Genomic DNA, 22,929 nt, shown 5'->3' on the forward strand with positions numbered 1-22,929 from the left:
AGAGCAGGCTGAGAATGTTAGTGCTCCATTAGTGCATCCATAGATTCCTGCTGTGCCTGGGAACCTGATGCTCGGAGTCTTCTGCGTTTAGGGGAACTGCATTTCAGCGAACTGCATTTCAGCAAAGAGAGTCCCTGTGCACAGGCACCAAAGGGAAGAGGGTCCCACGGAGAGTCGGCCGAGGAACGACACTCACAGCCCATGTGGCTACATGCTGCTCCCCTTTGTTAAGCAACTTTGGCACATTTATCCTTCTCTAGACACTGTCTCACGCCACTAATGCTTAATGCTCCTTGGTTCAGTAGCTGCATTCACACATGCATGTTAATTACTGATTGGCTGTCACACCATAAGCATCTTTAGCTAAGGTGTGCCAAATTAGCAGCTCCCACTTGTGTGTGCTTGGCATTTGGTTTCATCTGGGCACAATGCTCCTTCTTCCTTGATGTATCTGTTTGAGGACAGTACATGGTCTGTCTCGTTCTGGGGACAGTACATGGTCTTCAGAGTAACTCTGTAAACTGCAGACCAGATTTTCCAATTCTCACAGGAGAATGCCATGGCCTTGTTCAGCCAGGAACCCTTCTACAGTTTGTGGACCCATTTTCTGTATGGCCAGAGGCTTTTCCTTGCCACAAAAAAACCCCAACAGAAAAACAAAAAAACCCCACAAACTTTCAAATACAAAACCAAAACAAAACAAAGCAAAAACAAACAAACAAACAAACAAAAGACCCAAAACAAAACAAAACAAAACCACCACCCAAAATCAACGATAGCAACAATAGCAAAAACCCAAACAAACAAACAAACAAACAAAAACCCAAAAAACCAAACCAAAACAAAAAGGTAAAAAAAATAAAAATCAAAAAACCAAAAACCAAACCAACTCAAAGAATTACCTCAAGTAATAATAAAAGAAAAACTACTAAGATTAAGATTCATTGATTCCTTTTGGAATGTCATCCATAGAGATTCTCATTTCAGAGCTGAAACTGTACAAAAGTTATGTAAAACACTCCCAGTTAAATGGGACCTACTCAGCCCATGGAGGTCATTCCCAGCAGCAAGGCTGAGTGAACAAATCAGAGTCTAAAACCAGAAATGAATAAAAGTGACCAGGAAAACTCACTGAAGTGGCCACCAGTGCTTCCCCTTGCTCTCTTGAGGTTCAGAATTCCAGTGGCTTCTAAAGAAAAAGTGAGCCCATAGGAAATGCTCTATGGAAGGCACTATAAAGTTGCAATGCTTTCTAGAGAAAATCATATGATAGGAAATGATAATTTCAGTCCCTTATCATCTTCTTGGAAAATGCTCTCATCTTTCCACAAGTCTCTGCTGTGACCAACCCTGGTGACTTTGGATACTCAGGTACATCCTCATCAACCTGGGGACTGTGTCTTGTGTCAGAAAGCACAGCAACAAGCCACCTAAAGAAAAGTGGAAAGGACCATTTGAAGTGTTCCTAAGCACTCCTGCAGCAATAAAAGGGGATGGGATCAGTACATTGATACACCTGCCCCTGAGGGAAGCCAGCCCCAACACATAAGGGACTTGGGGAAGGGAATATAGATAAGAATTTGAAGCCTCAATTTGTTAAAGCATGGAAATAAAACTTTCTAATGCAGTGTAGAGTGAGTTAGAAGAAATCCCATCAAGGGAAAGATATGTCATGAAGGGGTAACCATGAAAAGTCCTCAGTCTCAGCCCAGCCTGGGCAGCAGCACTCTGGCACGCTCTGTCAAGCAGCAGCAGCCAGCAGGCCCAGGGGAGGCAGCCCAGCACAATTCACCCCATGCCCCCCACGGCAGCGTCCCTGGGGCTTCTGCACTGCAGAGCTGGAGGAGCACCCCCTGAGCCAGGCAAAAATGGACCCAAGTCTCAGGGTTTAGGAGGTGACATTTTCTTGAACTTGGCTTGAAGGAGAGCAGAAGGGCAACAACGGCTCAGGTGTTCAATCACAAAACACCCCAAGGGCTCTGAGGTACAGGGACTCAACATCGTTGGCTTGGAGACAATGGAGGAATTTGTAGAATGCTCTGCAAGGAAGAAAGGGGCATTCCCAGCCACCTTTGAGTGTTCCCAAATATTATCCTCCCTCAATCAATTTCATATCCTTTCCCTAAAGACGCTTACAGCCTTGCTGGCAACAGCTCTACCATGTCAGCTGAATGAATACATGGAGGAAACTTAGGAAAAGTCTCAAACATCAAAGTCCCCATAGGTTTGTGCTGGAATCACGATCTGTGTCTCTCTAGAAAGGCTGCTTGAGACAGATTAGTCTTAAAAATGCTAAGAAATTGACAGCATTTCCATAGGGACACTTGAACTGAATTTCCATTTAAAATCCATTGAAGTACCTTGCCTCCAACATTTCTCCAAGTGTTTTAGAAAACTCTTACAGAGATCTGGATCTTCCCTGGCTCACTGACAAGGGGAGGCCATGATCTCCAAGCAGTCCTGAGAGCTGCTTCAGCTGACAGCTTAGAGCAGCCCATGTGCACTCCTCTGCAACCCTCCAAAACAAGGTCATTTGAGGACAGGTTTGTCCAACTTCTAAGCCTTTGCCAACTTTGGCAAAGAGTTTGAATTAACAAGAATGGTCAAAAACCACCCCTACACTTATCATAAAGAATTTCCATCCACTACAATCTTTTCTTAAAATGAGCTCAACTTCATAGTAGAGGTAGTGGGCTTCCACCCTCTATTGATCAATTTCTTTCAGTGGACAAACTTAGGACTTGAAGAAAACAAGTGACCAGAAGAAACCCAATGCAAATGATACAATCAACAAGGAAAGAAGGAATTACCGATAGTGAGATTTCTTTATTGTTAAATTTCAATACTATCATCTTTCAACTTTGACTTAAACTTATTAAACTTCTTTGAACTAATCCTACATTTATAAGAAATCACCTACTGCTCAGTGCTAAGATAACCTATTGTTCTGTACTAATTTAAAGAATCCTAAAAAATCTAATCTTCTAGTTGAAATGAAAAATCCTGATTTCAGAGATGTTCCATGCTGAAGCCGATGTCTGGTGCCAGTACTCCACTCACTGCTGCTAAAATTCAGAAATGCAGCTCTGAATATGGGCCAGCTTCTTGTGGAGGTACTGGCACCCACTCTTCATTTCATAATAGCTGGGGCTACTCTGTGAAGGAGAAAGAAAAGAAAATCAGGGCATGCAAACACTTCTGCAGAGCTTAGAATCTGATGTCCTTTGCTATAAAAATGCCTTGAGGCAAACTTAGCAGTTGCCATGGCCCTGCAGGTCTGGTGTCACACGTACCTGTTGTAACTGCTGATAATCTGCTAGGATTCGATAATGCAGCATCTGCAGGAAAAACAAAGAAACAAAAATAACAAATCATGAAGAATGTTTCACTGGCACCATAAAATGCACGCTTTGGTAAAACACTAAAAGTACATTCAGTCTGACTCTATAGAGATTTTCTTCTCTGTGAGCCACCACTCTTCTGGGAGCTCTGCAAAACAAATCTCCACCTCCCAGCATCACCCAAGATCTGTAACTAAGCCTCTCAATAGGCAAGAGAAGCAGCCCATGCTCTAAGACTCTGCTTTGGACACCTCTCACAAACAGCTGTTTCTTCATAGACAGCTCAAACAGGGGCTTTTGGGCAGGGTCTTGCCAAAATCAGACCCAGCCCAAGCAGTGTCTGAGCATATTTGCCAGTTCCACAGTTTCCCTCTTCCACAGCTGCTCCCTCTGAGCAGCTCCAGGGAATCCAAAACACTGCTGTGATGAAGCACAGTCTTCATGGTTTTATCCTTCTTTACCTGATAGGCTTTGGAGCCTGGAGTCAGAGACTTCCATTGTTCCTGAAAATGTCTGAATTTCTTGATGATCTTGTCAATCTTAAAATATAAATTCCAATATTCCTCATAATCTGCATTGAAGGCATCCTTGTAGTGCTGGCGTTGCTCCAAGGAGACAATGGCTCCGTATTTTCTAAAGGAAAAAATGAGACCATTTTTCTCTGAGTGAACTCTAAGAGAACATTTGAGTGTGTTTCAATTCCATAAAACACACATATAATTTGACACCAAGCACAGGGAAATCTCAAACACAGACAACCAAGCTTTGAGTTAGTGGCTCTGGGCCTGACAGTTTTTGCTTTCAAGCTCATGTGCATCAAGAGAATGTAGTCAGGTAATTCTGGGAATCTGCCACATTTCTATGTGGCCCATTTCTAGTTCAAAATCGTTGACATTGTAGAGGTTTCCTTCATGAGCAGGTGGAGCACATTTAGAAATTATGTGCCCTCATTTCAAATGTCAAAGGAAAAACAAACACAGCAGCTTCAGGAAGACAAGACATAACTAAATTATAATCTCTTCCTCTGTAGGAAAAACTTAATTGAGTTACATGTGACTGCGAAAATTCATCTGCAAAATATTTTTGTAAAGGAATGTATTTATGGAGATGAGTGAATTTTTGAGCTACATTCTTTTCTGTCTAATGGTAAAGCAGAGTCAATGATAATATTTGATTCTTCTAGTGGAGAGCAAGTTACATCACTGACCTGGGAACTGAGGCATTTCTAATACACAAAAGGAAACAAAGCCACAAAACCAAACTCTAGTCAAGTCAGAATTTACAAGAAGAAATACCCAAAGCACATCAGCTCCTAAGGAGGGAAAAACTCATTAATGCTTAAAGCCACTGTTGGGAGTCAAACCTTCTTCATTCCCTTCTCCCTCAAATCAGCAGGTCTGAGGTTTATCAAGCTCATGATAAAAATCCAAGATGAAGTGGCAATGAGAGCAATAGATGCCACTTGCTAACACTCTCACACCAATGCTTCTGCTCCTCTGGGCCTGAAGGTCTGGTTCTTATTGGATGACAAAAACTCCTTCGGCGTTGGAATGAATCCTTCATACCACTATGAGATTAATATTTACAAGCAGTAAATTGATAACAAGTTGAAATTCAGTAGTAAGACAGACAACAACTTGTGCCAAGGATGCATGCCAGGCCTGATACACCTGACTAGTATGCAGGATAATTTTGAAAAGAAAACCACAGATGCCTTTCCACATTTGGGAGGTCCCGGAGCAATGTGAGCCGGGGCCCTGCCGCGCCTGCTCCAAAGGCCGCAGCTGCCCCAGAGCCCCAGAGCTGCAGGAGGCCTGGCTGCCCCTGCCAACATCACTGCCCTGACACAAGCTGCGAGCAATTTCCAGGGCTTTATACCACACACACACTTCTCCCTCCTCTCCTGGAAATGCCATGAGGGGATGCAGCAGCACTGCTGCAGCTGAGCCTGTGCAGCTGCACTGCAGGAAGGGAGGGCCCGTCCGGGCCTCACCCACCTCAGTGTTCATCTCTGCTCTGAGCCTTGCAGGCCCAACAAAGCCTGCTCAAACTCATCCTTTCAGCACAGCAAAGAGATGGACACTGCACCCCACTGAGAGTGGCAAGAGTGAATTGCTATTTGACTCACCTCAAGTAGTCTGCTTGGTTGCTTGTTGCAGAGCATGTGGAGGCAATGGAAGGATCTGTTCTTTTTCCTGCAGAAAAGCAGAATTTTGACACTCTTCATCAGGAGATCATTAAAAGATCAAAAGATCCCCATTGGACAGTCTTGAGAAAAGTCCTTCAGACCTTTCTTTTCACAAGAAATTATTCAGAAGAAGCAGTAACATTTATTAATGGGGCACACACAACCTTTTCCACAGTAGCCTGTCCTGGGGTTTAGAAAGAGGGAATGGCCACTTTATCCTACAGGTTGTGCATTCCCACAGTGTTAGCCCCAGCTACATATTTTCTCATCTATAAAACATGAGGTGTCATCTACAGAGCCATTCAATTCTTGCAGCAACAGATGCAGCTTCACAAAAGACAACAGCTTGAGAGAGACCAACATTGATGTTCTAACAAGAAATGAAGAAGGAAGCTGAGTTCTTCTCACACCATGTTTTATCCCCACTTCGCTGCCAGTTCCAGAGGCCCAAAGTTTGGAGAAGTACCTGCACTCTTGTCAGCAGGAAAGCCAATTCCATTCTATTGGGCTTACTGGCACTAAGGCTCTAATGACCTGCAGCCAAAACCGATTAACGTGGCAGGATGGGGTTGGAAACAGCTCTGCACTTGTGAATTGCCCTTTGGCTCTTTCCAAAGGCATTTGGGAAGCATTGCACACATAACCTCAAAGCCCACTTTCCAAAGAAATGTTGAAGAACTACAATGATAATAAAAAGAGCTGCCATAAGGAAAAGACAGCAGAAACAGGAAGGAACACTCAGGATCTTGGAAATCTCTGCTTTCCACTTGAGGTTTTGTGCCAAGCATCAAAGACCCAGAGGATCCTTTATGTTCCTTATGAGCTTCCATTGCCCTTATTTACACAAAGTAATCTTGTTCAAACTCAGCCATTCTTGCCAATCTTTAGGCCACCTAAGCTTTAATTTTTGAGGAAAGAGCTGTCATGTGATGTTCCATTTGCTTTTGTTGATTTCAGTGTTCAAACTATTACATGGTATAGCAGAAATATAAAAAGAAGTGTAAATATAATAATAAAACTGGACAGAAATACCAATAGTCAGAGCATGTTGAATACAACTTGCCTTTGCTGTGAGCATTTCATTTCCAAAAGTGCATTTGCTCTCATGGCTCAGTCCACAAAAAAGCTTCAGCCTGAGCCCCAACTTGAAACACAGAACAGATTTTTCCTTCACCAGCTGGGCAGAATTTTGTTACTGCCTCCTGATAAAAGCTGCTCATGTGTTTATGGATTCAAGCAGAAATCCTTCCAAAGGCATCCCAAGGTTTGCAGGTGCTGTGTGCATGTCCAGAAGAAATGTGGGAAGACCATCTCAAAGCACCTGTCTCTGCAAGCACACCAGCACTTGCAAGAGGCATCTGCACACTCTAAACCTGCCTCCAGGCTAAACCCAGCTTGGAATCTGCAAGATCAACCTCCAGAAGAGACAAGCCACAGATTTAACAAAGCAACTGAACTCTGCCCTACTGCCTGTGTCCCTGTCATCAGAAATCAAGTGTTCTTTATGCCTTTATCTTTAGCTTTTCAACACTGTTTTCAGTCTGTACTACTTCCACAGCTTTTGAAGAAGGAAATTCTGCAGCTGGGATGGAGAGGAACTCACAGCCTCATTCAAAGTAGATCTCCAGGAAACCACACCCCAGGTTTTGGGCTTTTGGTGTTTCCATGAAAAGGCTGAGTTCAGTGAAAAACCATGGCATCACGGAGATTTGACTGTTTCAGTAAACTAGCCTGAAATCAATGTGTGACAGGTTTGTGCATTCAGCATGCAGTCTTGGAAATCTGCTGATGGAAAAAGCGGTGTCTCAGTCAACTGTCAGTTTACTAGAAATCAAATGGAAAGAAATAACCCATTCCCTGTGGTTTTGTAATGCCTGGTTCTTCCTTTTAATCAGCTTCTCCCAACAGCAAGCAATTTCACATTTCTTTGTCCTCGACTGGTTTTTGCATTATTTAGAGGGAGAATTTCTAAAAATTAATGTCATTTTAGACAAGGTTCCAGCAGCACAGGTTCTGGGCTTTGCTGTTGTTGTCTTTTAAAGCAAGAGATACAATCTAATCTAACGGCAGAAAAAAAAAAAAAGATTCTTGATTTTTCATGACCATACAGCAGGGGTAATGGTAGAGCAGTGATGTAGAGCAGTGCCTTTGTGTATCCAGAGCCAGCTTTCAAAGCTCCCTTGTCACAAGGTGCAAGAGCACAATTAACTGTTTCCAAACACTGTCAAAGAAGGATGTTTCCATAAGATGAGCCACCACAAAAGGAATCTGTGCTTCTGAGAGAAGCACAGATGGCATGAAGAAAAGCACTAAGTCTTGGCCTAGCAGAGGTGAAGGTTTGGAATTAGGACACCAGACAGAAACTCCACTGTAGAGAGTGTGGGTAAGGAGAATCACTGCTTCCACGGCTTCTAGCCCAAGATGTGGGGACAGCTGTGACCACCCTGTGGATACCCCAGTCTTGGACAGTAGAAAGGTGGTACCTCCAGAGAGACTTGGGGCCTCCACCACCGAGAAGACAAAGGGTGAGGAAGGACCAGCTGGATGACAGAGGGCCCATGTGGGGATGATATCTTCCTGCTGAATGTCTCTCTCTTCCCCTCACCCTGCCTCTCTTCCCTTATTTCTTTCCATCTGCCTAGTTTGTGTTTACTGTTCAGTAATATTTTTACTGTTGACTGTGGAAATAGGTGCACTTGCACCTTAATTCAGGCAGAAGCTTCACTTAATAACCAAATCTTTACACCACAGTTATGCACACAGGAGTCAGGGAAACCAGCACATTAATACCTTCATCAAAATCCAAGGGATGCAACTGCTTCAGCCTCCCCAATTCATTTTTCTTCCTGTTTGAATTGGGGATCTCCTCTGCACCCTGGCAGGCGCTGGGATGACGGAACACTGAAATTTCTCTGGGTTTTGCACCACATGGGTGCAGGGGGAAATGGAGCCAAAACTTGGAAGCATGTCCAAAAAGCAAAGGGATGTGGAAGGCAGAAAGAAGGAAGAAAAGTGGCCACCAGCTGCTGCCTGGACATGACTGGGCTGGTGACCAATTCTCCTCTTCTTGCTCATCACAGGACTGGTCAAGTCGGAAGCCAGAGGCCGTTTCTGCAACAATAACAAAATAATTAGTTCATGAACTTATGAGTAGGGTCAGCTTTTGCTCCCATTCTGAAAAGGCAGCATTTCTGAACTGGCCAAGGTTGAAAACACATCTTTCTTAACTAAAAAGAGCATTCAAACCGGCAAGTACTGCAGGTAAATACAGGCTCTATCTCATCCCTCCTTTCTCATCTTAGCACTTAGCAAGTCCTACTTCAAGTCTGGAGCTAAAATGCTTTGGGAGAAAGACATTCCCATTCAGGAGCTCCATCAAAGTCTTTCCCAAAAGGGAAGGTCCCGTACATTCACATCACAGCTTTTACATCACCAGCAAGTCTGCTAAAATTTACCATACAGTCCAGAATAGTAAAAATGCACAAAATACCTGAGCAGGTCTTGCTGGAGTGTCTCTCTCAGAAATTCCCAGAGATGTCACTTGGCTGGTGTTGGTGGGGTTCTGAGATGGAGCTGATTTTCTGTATGGATGATCCAATAGTTCATGTTAAAAAGCCTAAATATCAACTGTCATAGTTCTTTCCATGCAAGGAAAACAGACCTTCAGTATCAGGACTCAAAGAAACAGCATGAAGCTGAATTGAGGGAGCTTTAGGCAGGCTATCATGAAAACATTCATGGCCCAGAGGGTGCTTGAGCACTGCAACAGGCTCCCCAGGCCAGTGGTCACTGCAGAAAGAGCTCAAGAAGGATTTGGACAACTCTTTGGGCACAGGGTGTGATTCTCGTGGTGTCTGTGCAGGACCAGGATCCTGGCAGGTCCCTGCTACCTCAGCATATTCTAAGAATCTTGGCTTCATTTCCAGGGCTTTTTTTTTCCCGTTCTCTGAACCACTGAATGTTATCTTCAAATTCTCTCTGTCTATGTCAGTGTAGCCAGGCCAATCAGTCTGAAGGGTTTGAAATAGATGTTCCTTCAGACTGAAGGAATTCTCCTTTGGATTCCACTTGGCTACCTATGGGCAGACATTTCAGAAAACAAATCTTCATTATGGTTGCTGCATGCACACTAGAGAAATATGATTGTTCCTGAATTGGGTGTGAGCACCCAATTTGGACTCAACAATATCTTTTTGCACAGAGCTGAATTATTCCCCTGCCACATGAGTTTTAAGCCATATTAATGGTTCACCAATTGGAAACAACCAAGTATCTCCATTCATATCCAGCAAGAGTTCCTTAAAAAAAAACGCATTTAGTGGTTTAGCCACAATATGTAAGGAGAGGGGGTCATGGTACCCCTGGTGGATGGCACCTTCTTCCCTGAGAGCCAATTCCCTTTGCCCTGCCCCTTGCTACTGACCCTGCACACACCCCTGCTTAAACCTTGTGCAGAGGACATGGCTCATCTTTTGTCTCTGGTTCCCCTTTGCTCTGCTCCAATAAACCTCACTGGAAGTGACCTTATAAAAGGCCTCTCTGTTTCTCTGCAGCTATTACTAGTTGTAAGAAGCAACTCATCTGTACTGCAGAGTCACCAAGGCCTTGGTGTGCTTTCCTAGAGTGCAGGAATCTGTGCAGGGATTGAGGCCAATGCTTAGTATTCCAAGAGTGTTTACCGGCTGGGCATTAGCAGTGACAAAGTGCCTGCTGCTGGAGGAACACGCAGCAGAGGGGCTGCAGGCTTCCTCCTGAGAATTGCCTGCAGGGCAGTTCTATCTGGAAATGCCACATGGATGTGTCTCTTTGATGCATCTCCCTAAGCATACAACTAAAATATCAAACAGGGATTGTAAAAAAATTGTGCTGGTTTTCTTCTTTTGGGGCACTTTGAAAACAACACTTCCTATCTGATACCTCGGGATTGTTCTAACAATGTAATGTTTTAACTTTTAGGGCACATTGAAAAGACCTCTTCCTCTCTTATTTGTGCTATCAAATGATGTTATCTTCCAGGAGGTCAGGCTAACCAAAATGTAGAATTCTTATCAAACCCAAACTGTAGAAGGAACAGTAGAAGTACAAACAGTCATAAAGACAACACCAGCATTAAACCAGTCCCACAGACAAACAAGTTCTGGGAAGTATTTTGTCCCCAATGACTGGTGACAAGTCAGAGGTCTAAAGGGAATCCAGGAAGCCAAGTGTTCTCATCAGTTTGGCCAGACTAGCACACACACCTTCACAGAGTCATTGGCTGGGTTGCAGCCTTCTGCTGCTTGCAAAACAATCCCTGCTTTTGTCTTCACTGCACAGGGAAGCTCAGGCAAAGCCCACCCACTCCCAGCTGCCCTCAAAGGCAAAAGGAATGCGCCAAAGTGCTGCCTGGCTGTCCCCGAGCACAACACTGGCTTCTGAGGGAGTTCACAATGTCTGTCTGACACCAAAGGCAGGAGGAACATGTGCTCCAGGCCATGCTGAGGCACACACACCATGCACTGCTCCATCAGACAAAGAACACACAGGACGTACTCAGCAGCTTCAGGCACCTCCTCACCAGCCTGACAGCCAGCCTGCTCCCACAGCTCCAGCCTGGCTCTGCAGGGAGCTTCCTGGGGGACCTCCCTCCTTCTGAGACACAGCTCTGCCTTTCCCATTCTCTTTGGGCCTGCTGTGCCATTCCTGCCTTCCTCAAACCTGCACTCTGGTAGCCTCTCACCTGGCCAGTCCTTTCCCTCATGGCACAAAGGTCTCTCCAGCACTGTTTACCAAGGGCCAGCATGGAGACAAAGCCACCCAGACAGACAGAGCCCAGAGAAACAGTGCCCATAAGGAGTGCAGAGCAGCCCAAAACAACACACAAGCTCTCTTTTCACACCCTTTGCCTTTTGACTGCCTCTGCTTCGTACCTCTTCTTGGTCAGCTTGCATGGTGGCAACTTCCTGCTTCATCTCAAGCAGCCTTTTCTCCTGCTCCTTCTCTACCTCTGCCAGGAAGTTTGCCCCTTGTGCCAGCAGCTGTTGTGCCTCCAAACGCTGCCCTTCCAGCTCCTGGTGAGGGGAGGAAGACACTTCCAATGAAGTTCCAGCCAAGTTCCCCAAATAATCAGTGGAAGCTTCATGCCTCACACCACCCCCCACCTGAAAATGCACGTCAGTAGTGACTCTGTGCCCTCCAGCAATGCTGTCCAAACCAGAAATTCAGAAGGAGGATCAGCAGGTGGGACAAGAGGAGATGCCACCTTCCTTTCCTGCTCTGATGGCTGCCTCTTTCCCGGCCCCTCTCTCCTCTGGATTCCTACGTGCTCTCAGAGGCTCTGTTCTCCAGTGCTGAAGTGGTCCTTGTCATCTCCTTTGCTTCCTGCATTCCCTTGCTGCAGGGATGGCAGTAATCAGGCTGTCAGAAGACGCTTAAGAGAGGCTCCGCTGATTGCAGAAATGGATGCTGCCCAAAGGGAAAAAGAAACAAAACTAACCAAATTAAAAGAGACAAAGGAAAAAGGAACCATTCTTTTCCAAACTGAGCTCCTAACAGGGTCGAGCTGGATTCCTCCAGCACCCAGAAATACACAGACATGGGACTGAGGGCACCAGCAGCACATCTGCCTTCATGTCCAGCATGCTGCTGTCACAGACAAACACGGCCCAGAACTGCACTAGTCCATTCCTCATGGTGCCGTCACTTGCTGGGATTTTTGTCCTGCTGTCACTGTGGGATTGCTGCTTGCTGTCCTGAGGATTTATTCCTTTCAGGAAAGTCAACAGACTTATTCAGGCACCTCTTTTCTACAGACATGGGCTCTTTGAGTGTCCAGGAGAGATGTGGGGCATAAAGCATCCCTCAAGAGACTCCCAAGAGCTCTGAAAAATGTTGATCCCACGTGTTGATCTCAGGAAAGCTGGACATTCAGGTTTTCAGCAGCAAGCCAGGAGCAAGGACACAAGCAGCAGGGTGCAGATGTGCTCAGCTCTGGCTTGCAGGAAGAGCAGTGTCTGCCTCAGCACACCCCACTCCCTCCTGTGCTGGCTGGCATCTTCCTTCACAGCAGGCACAGCCAAGGAAGTGGCCCGGTCACCAGCTCCTTGTCTGCCACCAAACCTGGCAGCAAAGCCACAGCCATTCTCATCTACTTGATGGGGCAAGGCAGCACATGGGGCTGGCACAAATCCTGCATAGCTGTGCCTGTTTGGCTGGCAGAAACCTCCAAGGGTGGGCCAGGAGGGACAAGCTGGCTGCCCTCGGATGCTCACAGTGAGCTCCACCCCAGCTCCCCCATTCCCACAGACCAATCTAAAACCACTTGGCAGGGACTGCTTTCATTGTGTTCCTCAAGCCCCCATCCCCAGCATTGCAATACTTCAGTTCCTTTGCTACCAGGCAAACCTGAATACAGCACCTGAGAGCAAAAGAGGGACACAGAAATGACCAGAAGGTGGGAGCTCTCCTCTGAGGAAGGGCTGGGAGACTTGTGCTTGTTTAGCCTGGAGAAGAGCAAGCCCCAAGGAGACTTTTCAATAGTTTCAGGGGCTTCTAGGAAAGTTGGGGACATATCTTTTAGCAGGGCCAATTGCAAGAGGACAAGGAGGAACAGCTTTAAGCTAAAAGACACTCAATTCAGATTGGCTCTGAGGAAGAAACTGTTTGTGAGGAGAGTGCTGGAACACTGGCACAGGCTGCCCAGAGAGCTGGGAGGAGCCCCAAGCCCAGCAACATTCAAGCTCCGCTTGGATGGGACTCTGAGCAACCCGATCTACTTGAAGATGTCCTTGCCAGTGGCTGGGGTTTTGGGCTAGATGACTTTCACTGGTCCCTTCTAACCTCAGCAATCAAGATCCTACTTAGTTTTCATTTGAAAAGCATCCAGAGCAGAGATTACTCTGTGGGGGGCCCATCTGATTCCCTGGAGTTTGGCCAAGGAGCAAACCCTGGCAGGGAACAGCTGTTTGGCCTGCAGCCGCTTTGCCTTGTACCTGCAGAAGTTCCTTGGCAGAGCCTCACCTGTCCACATCCATCTGCAGGCAGCAGCCCAGAAATTCACACAAGCCAGGGGGTAGCCTGAGCTGCTGCAGATTTGGAACCCCTTGCTTGCCTATCAGGTAGCTGGCCTGAAGCAAAAGGAAACATGAGACTCTACGTGATTCTTCCATATCCTTCAGGGCTCACCTAGACCCCATCTTTAAAACTCCAGTCTGCAGTGGCAATTTCTTGCCTAGCAGATGCTTAGAGATGAGCCTTGTCTCGCAAAGGAAAAAAGGCCCCAGTGCAGCCCCAGCTATTCCAAGCTGCACCAGGTCTTGCCTTGACAGCTGATGTGAGCCCCAGGGACCTTTTGAGAAGTGGCCCTTGCTGGAAGCACTTCAAGCTGTGGGAATGGGATATTCTCTAATGGACTCGGAGCAGAAGGACACGGCTATCTGAGCACATTTGCACCTTACCTTGACACTGGTCTCCTGCATATAAGGAGCCTCTCCTGTGGCCATTTCTATTCCCACAATGCCAAGGGACCAGGTGTCCACTTTGGGGTCGTAAGGCTCTCTTCTCACCACCTCGGGTGCCATCCAGTAAGTGGTCCCGACCATCGACCTCCGTTTCCTGTGCTCAGGGCTGAGCACAGCACAGAGGCCAAAATCAGCTGAGTAGGAAAACAAACACTGCTTCAAGTAGGAAACCAAGGAAAAGGGCTTCTCACTCTCAGTCCCAGAACGCAGTGCTGAATCCAGCTGGAAAAGCAGCTGGGCTCTCCTTGCTCAGGGCTGCAGCCAAGGTCATGGGCAATTGCACAGCTAACAACCCGCCCACGATTCCCACAAAACCTTGGCTTTTCCTCATTCCCCTGAACGTTTACACTGTAACTCTCTCCCTTTGGAAGGAACACCCACAAACCAAAGTTACTCTGGATACCTGGTTGCTCTCCAGACCACTCAGCACCTTCCAGCTGCGGCCTGGGCTTGCGCAGCGCTCCCTGCACTCTCAGCAGCCACTGCTGGCACCCGGCACCTCTCCAAAGCAGCCCCACACCGCCTCCCCGCAGCGCTGCGCCTCAGCAGGAATACCCACCCAGCTTGACGGAGCCATCCCGGCCCAGAAGGATGTTGTCACTTTTGATGTCTCTGTGGATCACCTGCTTGGCATGAAGGAAAGCCAGGCCTTGCAGGCACTGCCAGGGGAAAAAGAAACAGGAGGCCAAGAGTTAGCCTGATCTGATTTCATCACATGCAAAAGGAGGCTGCTCCTGAAGATTCACAGATCTCCAAGGAGCAGTGAGTGCTGGCAGGAGGAAGAGCTTGCTGCTGCAGCACTAGGAGAGCAGGATCTTTCCAAGGGAAGGCATATTAGCATTGGAGGGGGAAGCATCAGTCAGTCGTTGCTGGAGACTGTCCCCTGCAAAGCCAGTCAGAATGAGCACTGCTGCAGTGGATGCGCTCTCCCCGTCCGGACGACAAACAATGGTTTGCCAAAAGAGGAAAACGTCCCTGCCTTGGATACCAAGGGGATCACTGTCGGGCGGGAGACTGGAGGACAAGGGTTCTATGGCTGCCTCGACAGCAGACTTGGAAGTAGCTCTTTTGTCAGTTTGCAGCAGCAAGCACCATGCTGGGTGCCATGCCATCCTTTGGAGTGGAGACCTGTGACAGATGAGTCTCTCTTTGGCTTGGCCTCTGGTTTAAAACTCTCACAGCAGCACCTTTGCACTTTCAGGCAAAGAAGGCAGTGCAGAAAGGCTCTGGGCAAAGGCTTGGGGAGGCAAAGTGCAGAACAGAAAATAAAAAGGAAAAAGAGACAGAGAGTTCAATGATGGTGGATAAGAGTGAAGAACAGAATACAGGAAGGGCAGGGACACTGGCAGGCAGTTCAGTCCAGATGCTCTTTCTTCTCTGAAGCAGAAGAGCAGCACAGAAAGAAAGCTCTGAACATGGAATCACTCACTTTGCAGTGCTTTCAAAGGATGAGCCTTGTCCAAGCCATCCCAAGCACAAGCAGGACCCCTTACCTCCTGACACACTGTTGCTATGTGTCCTACAGCCATCCTTCTCACAGTGACCACATCAGCTAAGGAGCCTCCATCCATATATTCCAACACCAGCAGGACAGCCTCATCCACAAGGTAGCTGCAAGAGGAAAGCAACAGCGTAGAGCTGAACGTGCACAGCTAAATTGCTGTGGGGAAGAAAAGACTACAGCTGAGTTTTGTTTCCAGGTCACTGGTAAATGAAGATGGAATCAAATGAAGACACACTCCACCTAGGCTAGCCAGTGCCTGCCATCTGTGCCACCTAAAGGAGGAAGGCACATCCATGGAAAAGGAGACGGCTTAGGTGGCAAGCAGGGGAAAAAGGAGGTTTAGTGAGGAAAAAGATCAATCTGGAAGTGGACACATCCCAGCAGCTGCTTCATCATCTTCAGACACAAATTGCCCCATTCCCTCCAGCAGCAAGGAGACACAGTTTTCACAGCTTTTACTAAAGGCAAGTGGGTGTGCAGCACTGCCAACACCCTTTGGAAAACCTTGCAGAAAGGACAGTCACAAACAGGAAAATAATTTCAGACCTGGCAAATTATGTGTCTCCTAGCCTAGTCTTTTGGCATGCAAGGCTATGGAAAATAGTGGGAACAGCACAAGGTACATAATCTCTGGCATGTTTTCTCCTCCAACACTTGGAAAAAATCATGCCCCAAACCAGCAAAACCACATGCAGCAAGTGAACATACAGGCTGCTGGCTTAGTAAGAGAGCCAGGTTTCTGAGATCCATCTTCAAGCTGTTTATGTCAGGAAGCATTCATGGGGACAGAATGCAAACTCCTCCCATGCCTGGTGCAGGAGTGGATTGATGTTCATTGAAAGATCCATTTTCTGCCAGTGGCTAAAGAGCTTTTAAATCTTTGCCTTGCAAGTATGGAAATGAACGTTCCCAGAAAATCACCAGAACTACTTACCTTTCTAAGTAGCTGACAATACTGGCGTTCTTATTTTCTCTCATGAGCAGGATTTCTTTTAATATTCCCTCACAGCCCTGGTGCTGGAGATAAAGTTCCTTTACAGCCACCTACAATGACATCAAAAGCTCTTAGGGACAGACATGACCAGAGCCTTTTTCTCCGGGCACTCACGGGCCCGGATGCCTTGTCACCTCGGATAAAAGGGACTCTAAACCATCAACCACAAAGCGCTGACACCACCCTCTGCACCCGCAGGCTTCTCAAATAGACTTTGTTTAGCACTACTATTATCATTTACACACGCTTTGAAAGCCAAAAGTAATTTTTCTCCTGTGAAGAGACGGCTGCCAATTCAATTGTGTGCCAGAGTAAACACATACAAACACGATGGGGAAAATGCTGTCAAAAAAGAACTGCAAAGTGACTCAAGGTAAAGTTACAATCCCAGCACATCCTCACTTCTTCAGTTTGGCTTTTGCAACTTTGAAGAACAATCTTTAGACTTGAAATTATTGAATGGGTTTAAAAATGAATAACCCTTTCTGTGGTACACTATGGATGTGCCCCAGGTTCTAAGCACAGGGCTCAGGGCTTTTGGACGCCTCTGAAACCTCCCTCCAAGTGCAGTTCCTGAGCACAGCTCTGCAGCTGGATAAGGAACTACCTTCTCTAATTCCTTACTATCAAGGAAGATGGAATGTATTTCCTGAGAGTCAAAAAGGAGAATTCAGGACTTGGAACTTCTAGCCCCAAAGAGCAGCAAGACTCTCCAAGACACCACCATGCCTGGTCAGAACAGAGAGCATCTCTCTAGTGGAACACAGGATCAACACAAGGTTGTATTATTTAAGGCTCTTCATCAACTTCTTCTCATTCATCTGTGCACGTGTCTCTCTGTGTCTCTGTGTGTGTAGGTGTGTGTGTATGTGAACTAGGTTCCCTAGGACTGAAAGGCAAAACTGTGCTCCAGACAAGATCTCTCTTTCTGAAGGGCTTGCATTGTATTTTCCAACTGAATCACGTGATAGAAAACAAAATATCTGTGTCTGATCCTGGGCTTAAGAGGAATTGGGCTGGAATGATGGCTCTTGCCATCAGCTAATCTATGCACATTTATCCAGTAAGTCCAAGCTAGCGTGTCCTCTGAAAGACACCACGGCCATCCTTGCATTCATTCAGGTAAGTAGGAAGGACAAAGTCTGTCCCAAATGCATTTTGCAGCCTGCCTCTAGACAGACTGCTTCTGCAGAACAGCCTCTGCAGCAAAGACAGGCAGGCCAAAGCTCTGGCCACAGATCACATCACAGGGAAAGCACTCAAGAGCTGCAAGATCTGCACGGGCACTCACCGCTTGTCCTGTGGCAGTGTCGAAGGCCTTATAAACAGCTCCAAAGCCCCTAGAATCAGAACAGTAGCAAGAACAGAGAAGTTGTTCAGTGCTGAGGAGCAAAAGGCAGCCCAGGCAGGAGCTCTCTGCTGCCTGCAGTGTCTCTAAAACACTGGGCTTTGTCTACTCTTCAGCCAAGGGCACAGCAGCCCAGCAGCCCTCTGCCATGCAGAATGTCCAAGAGAGAAGCTGGCTCCCACAGGAAGAAAAAGGGCTGCTAGAAATCTCCAATGTACACACTAGCTTATGCATGTGGGGGGGTTTTCTCTGCCTTTTTCTTCTCGTGTCTGTGCCTGTGACGTGCCTTTCCAGGCAATGAAACACACAGTGCTGCTGGGCCTTCTCACCGCTCTCTTTTCATCCTACCTGCCAAACTCAGGCAATGCCACACAGCCTTTCTTATTTTCCTGACCAGTGAATATTGTTTCCAGAAAAATACTACTAAGAAATGCTACTGAGAGCTGTTATCTGACAGCTATCTGGTGGGAAACAACAGACAAAACCTGCTCTCTCAGGTTTTCCTTCCTTCATGAGTGTGGCCATATTACTTTGAATCATACAAAACCATGTCTCCTGGGAAAATAGGCAAACTGGTGCCCCATCTTGGAGGGACAGGAGGGCTTCCAGGTCCTGCTCCTTGAGGCAGCCAAGACATTGTCAGCATCCAGTTATCTTTGATGATGCCTTGTACTGCCTCAGTAGTGAGACAGGGACAATCTGCAGCCAGGCTCTGAAGATGCTTGCAGCTTGCCTGACTCCCCACATGCTATTGCACCACCAAAACTCCTGGCCCGTGGTTCTGTACTCCTGGCTGCACTCACACACTGCCAAGATGTTCCCATCCAGTGTACTTCTTTTCTGGATCTTCCACACTCACCACACACCCTGAAAGAAACAAAATGCAAGAAGCAAAGTTCAAAACAGAGAGATTGAGCTTGCAGGAGATCTGAAACCCAGCTCCACTCTCTGGGGCTCTGAGCAATTTGTGGTCTTTTAGCTAATGATAACATCAACAAGAACAACAACAGCAGCCCCAGCAAAACAGGCAGCTCTGCACAGAGTCTGATTCTCCCACACTCCTTTGCAGGGTTGCCTTGAGGGGAAACTAAGCCCATGGAAAAACCATCAGAGCAGACAGAAATCAGAAGACAAACAGGCACCAAGGCAAGTGGCGGTCATCTACAAACGGGAAGGAGGGCTGAAAAATCAGGAGTCTTCATTTTCTTGGGAAGAAACACTCTTGGGAGATTCAGCACAAGGTTACATACTTCCAAAGATTCAGTGCACCCTGGGATCTGGAATGAATTTTTATCAACATCTGCTTTTTTTGCAGAGCAGAAAGAATATTGCAAAGTGAATTCCAGGAGAGGAGGGGATGTTCCCTTCCTCTCAGCAGTTTGCCTAAAGAATGCCTTGACATTTTCAGAGAACAGCAGCTCATGCTACATCCAAGAACAATGGCTCTAAGAATTAGAACCCTTTTCATGTAGGAGCAGGCTAAGTTCTGAAGACCACTTTGCCCGTTCCTCATTTAGTGAAGAACTACAAGTGCTGGTCTTCATCCTGGGCTGCAGCAGCCACGGGCACTGGACTTGGCCCCTTGAACAGCACCCACGTGCCCCATCTTCCCAAAGGGCACAGCCCAGACGGGTCACAAGGACAGCGCCGCTCCTCAGGCGCTGCCGTGACACAGACACCTGCACAAAGGAGATGCTGATCCTCTCACCAGCCCAGGCAAAGCTGCAGCAATGGGGCGGCAGCTGCAACCCCACAGCTGAGGAAGGCTCCAGCCCCTGCAGGCACAGCAGCTGTCAGTGGCAGGGCAGGATGACAAAAAGCTTGGCAAAGCCCACGAACGGCCACTGACAGCCACTGTCAAGAAGCCAGAGGCACACCCAGCTCTGTTACAAGCTGTTGACCCCACTCAAGGTAGAACATGGTTGTCTTTATGTTCAGACCCACGGAGGAGTCAATCAATCCACCTTTTGTCCCAACAGCTGATGGCAGACACTGAGTAAACTGGGCTCTGCTCTGTGCCTGACCCGTTAGTCTCTGACAGCACTGCACTGGCAGCTCTTACTAGTTGTAAGAAGCAACTCATCTGTACTGCAGAGTCACCAAGGCCTTGGTGTGCTTGTGTTCCTCGAGTGCAGGAATCTGTGCAGGGATTGAGGCCAATGCTTAGTATTCCAAGAGTGTTTACCAGCTGGGCATTAGCAGTGACAAAGTGCCTGCTACTGGAGGAACACGCAGCAGAGGGGCTGCAGGCTTCCTCCTGAGAATTGCCTGCAGGGCAGTTCTGTCTGGAAATGCCACATGGATGTGTCTCTTTGATGCAACTTCCTAAACATACAACTAAAATATCCAACAGGGATTGTAAAAAAACGTCCTTCTTCTCTTGAGGCACAATGAAAACAACACTTCCTATCTGATACCTCGGGATTGTTCTAACAATGTAATGTTTTAACTTTTAGGGCACATTGAAAAGACCTCTTCCTCTCTTATTTGTGCTATCAACTGAAGTTCTCATCCAGAAGGTCAGGCTAACCAAAATGTCGAATTCTTATCAAACCCAAACTGTAGAAGGAACAGTAGAAGTACTAACAGTCATAAAAACAACACCAGCATTAAACCAGCCCCACAGCCTATCAAGTTCTGGGAAGTATTTTGTCTCCAATGACTGGTGACAAGTCAGGAGTCTAAAGGGAATCCAGGAAGCCAAGTGTTCTCATCAGTTAGGCCAGACTAGCACACACACCTTCACGGAGGGATTGGCTGGGTTGCAGCCTTCTGCTGCTTGCAAAACAATCCCTGCTTTTGTCTTCACTGCACAGGGAAGCTCAGGCAAAGCCCACCCACTCCCAGCTGCCCTCAAAGGCAAAAGGAATGCCCCAAAGTGCTGTCTGGCTGCCCCCAAGTACAACACTGGCTTCTGTAGAGATCCACAATATCTGTCTTGTTGCCATGATAATTTAGGGAAAAAGCCTCTGCTAGGATTTTTCCTGTCCTGAGGGGCTGAGAGCCTCAGGAAAGAAATGTAAACAATGGCTATCTGCTGCTGTGGAATGCCATGGGTGCATCTTCCATTAGTTCATGTAGATTGTTTTCAATCAGTGACCAATCACAGCCACCTGTGCCAAGGCTGTGAGCAGTCACAGGTTTTTGTTATTGATTCCTATTCTATTCTTGTCTTTGTAGCCTTCTGATCTTCTTCTCTCTGTTCTTTTAGTATAGTTGTAATGTAGTATTTTAGTGTAATATAATAAACCAGCCTTCTGATGAAAATGGAGTCAAGCCTCGTGTCCTCGTCCAAAGGGTCGCAGTTTAAACAAGAGAGCCTCTCACTGGTTTTGCTTTCAAACTAGGACACAAATCCATCTCTTTATTTGAACACAGGAATGGGCCATTGCCTACCCTGCAAGCGGGAGTTGGAAGTGGGGGGAGGGTGGGGTGGGGTGGGGTGGGGTGGGGTGTCACCTTCAGTGTTGCCTAGAGGGCAAGGCCAGGGGGCTCAGGGGCAGAGGAAGGGATGTGTTGGTCTCAGGAGGTGCTGGAAGGTGCTGGGCTGGTCCTGGGGTCCCTAGCGGAACTCAGGTTGGCTGGGATGGGACAGACGGAGAGAAAAAAAGGAATGAAGGCAGCTTGGGGAGGCCAATGGGGAGAGCAGGTGGCAGTGGGATCTACGGGGCAATAAGAGGCTTCCTTGTCGACGGTTGTTCTGGGGTCCTCTTCACAGAACACTTGAGAGGGCTGTCCAGGCCGTTCCTGCTGCTGGAGGAGCTGCTCACGCTGTCTGGGTGTGAGGTGCAGCCACCGTCTGCCAACTCTGTCCCGGGGTGCTCCTGTGCAGAGAGGAGGTGGCTGAGGCCCCAGCTGCCAGTGGCACACAGGGACCCTCGTGCACAGCAGGGCCCAGAGCTGGCAAGGCTCCCCAGCACGGCTGGAGCTGCTGGCACAGCTGGGCCCAGCTGGACAGCTGCCCCTCAAGGCCCCGGCCAGCAGGGCACGGCTCTGGGCAGGGTCCCTGGCCAGGAGCGGGCCCCAGAGCGCCTCTGCCTTTCAAGGGCAATCTCGGCCCTGCTCTTTCTCCTCCCCACCTCCCTCTGCCTCTGCCCCGTGCCCCTGGGGCTGCTCTTGGCCAGGCAGACTCAGTGGGAGCCAGCTCTGGCTGCAGCCCCAGCGGGGCCCCCAGGACAAGGCCCAGCAATTGAGAGGCCAATGGAAGCACTGGGCAGCAGCAGAACCCTCAGCAGAGTTATTTGGACAATCATGGACTGGCCACAACCCCACTGCAGTCTCAATGGGAATGTTCCCTGACCACGTTAGACTTTCAAAAGAAGCTGTTTGAGGGGGAGAGCAACAAAACACTCACTGTTTTCTCTTCCAGGAATACCCGATTCCAAAGCAGCCCAACATGAAGACAAGCTCCAAAGAAAGCACGCCTCCCAGTAACCCTAGCCAGCAGACTGTTCCCTGACAGAAACCCCTTCCGAGGCCATCCTGGGCATTGGGAACAGGTCTTGTGGTGCCGGCTGCATCTGTGGGAGCGATGGGGAGCGTGAGCCCGTGCTGTGCTGCACTGCTGAGCTGGCAGCACGGTGGATACGGGCAGGACGTTCTCTGTTTCCCCCAGAGCTGGGGCCTGCAGGCACCTTGCCGGCCCTTGGCACAGGCTGTGCCAGCCAACAAAGCCCAGCAGGCCGGGAGGAGAGCCCGGGGGCAGTGCAGCTGCTTGGGCAGTGGCTGCTGCCAGGGACACGGGCCAAAGCCATCCCTGAGCAGCCAATGCCAGCCCTGGCCCTCCCTGCCCCGTGACAGCACCCCCAGCCCCAGGGGACAGGCTCAGGCCCTGTCAGGACCCAGCGCAGCCCCTGCCCAGTCGGGAGCCAGGGCTGGCTCTGGCCCTGGGCTGGCGGCAGGGCTCCCGCTCGGGGCTGCTCCTGTGCCTTGGGCCTCTGGGCACTCAGGGCCAGCTCCGCAGCAGCTGCAGCGCCAGGGACGTTGCTGCACCCGTCCCGTTTCCCCGGGGCTCTGAACCAGCTCCAGAGGCCTGGAAGCCCAGGCGCCTCCAGCT

At 48.2% G+C, this 22,929-nt stretch overlaps 2 protein-coding genes across 2 annotated transcripts; both read right to left on the minus strand.

The window, feature by feature from the left end:
* Positions 1 to 2,886: 2,886 nt before the first annotated feature.
* Positions 2,887 to 8,769, minus strand: LOC135293075 (RNA polymerase II elongation factor ELL2-like). The gene is made up of 6 exons (XM_064407082.1): positions 8,727 to 8,769; positions 8,320 to 8,640; positions 5,470 to 5,536; positions 3,803 to 3,974; positions 3,294 to 3,338; positions 2,887 to 3,155 (listed from the first exon to the last, which is right to left on the minus strand). The coding sequence occupies exons 1-6, from the start codon at positions 8,767 to 8,769 to the stop codon at positions 3,066 to 3,068; spliced, it is 738 nt and encodes a 245-aa protein (XP_064263152.1). The 3' UTR covers positions 2,887 to 3,065.
* A 4,647-nt stretch (positions 8,770 to 13,416) lies between these two features.
* On the minus strand, positions 13,417 to 16,256 carry LOC135293098 (serine/threonine-protein kinase PAK 3-like). Its single transcript, XM_064407096.1, has 4 exons — positions 15,521 to 16,256; positions 14,587 to 14,686; positions 13,965 to 14,161; positions 13,417 to 13,634 (listed from the first exon to the last, which is right to left on the minus strand). The coding sequence occupies exons 1-4, from the start codon at positions 15,596 to 15,598 to the stop codon at positions 13,524 to 13,526; spliced, it is 486 nt and encodes a 161-aa protein (XP_064263166.1). The 5' UTR covers positions 15,599 to 16,256; the 3' UTR covers positions 13,417 to 13,523.
* Between the last annotated feature and the right edge of the window lie 6,673 nt (positions 16,257 to 22,929).

Source organism: Passer domesticus, unplaced genomic scaffold (assembly GCF_036417665.1).
Source record: "Passer domesticus isolate bPasDom1 unplaced genomic scaffold, bPasDom1.hap1 HAP1_SCAFFOLD_67, whole genome shotgun sequence".
Classification (NCBI taxonomy): Eukaryota; Metazoa; Chordata; class Aves; order Passeriformes; family Passeridae; genus Passer; species Passer domesticus.

Coding starts and splice junctions, on each gene's coding strand:
- LOC135293075 (XM_064407082.1), bottom strand. CDS start 8,769: ATGCTCTTTTTAGTTAAGAAAGATGTGTTTTCAACCTTGGCCA. Junction 8,641..8,726: donor TGTGTTTTCAACCTTGGCCA/GTTCAGAAATGC, acceptor TTATTGTTGCAG/AAACGGCCTCTGGCTTCCGA. Junction 3,339..3,802: donor CAGGCTCCAAAGCCTATCAG/GTAAAGAAGGAT, acceptor TTTTTCCTGCAG/ATGCTGCATTATCGAATCCT.
- LOC135293098 (XM_064407096.1), bottom strand. CDS start 15,598: ATGGATGGAGGCTCCTTAGCTGATGTGGTCACTGTGAGAAGGATGGCT. Junction 14,687..15,520: donor TAGCAACAGTGTGTCAGGAG/GTAAGGGGTCCT, acceptor TTCCCCTGGCAG/TGCCTGCAAGGCCTGGCTTT. Junction 14,162..14,586: donor GGATGGCTCCGTCAAGCTGG/GTGGGTATTCCT, acceptor TTTCCTACTCAG/CTGATTTTGGCCTCTGTGCT.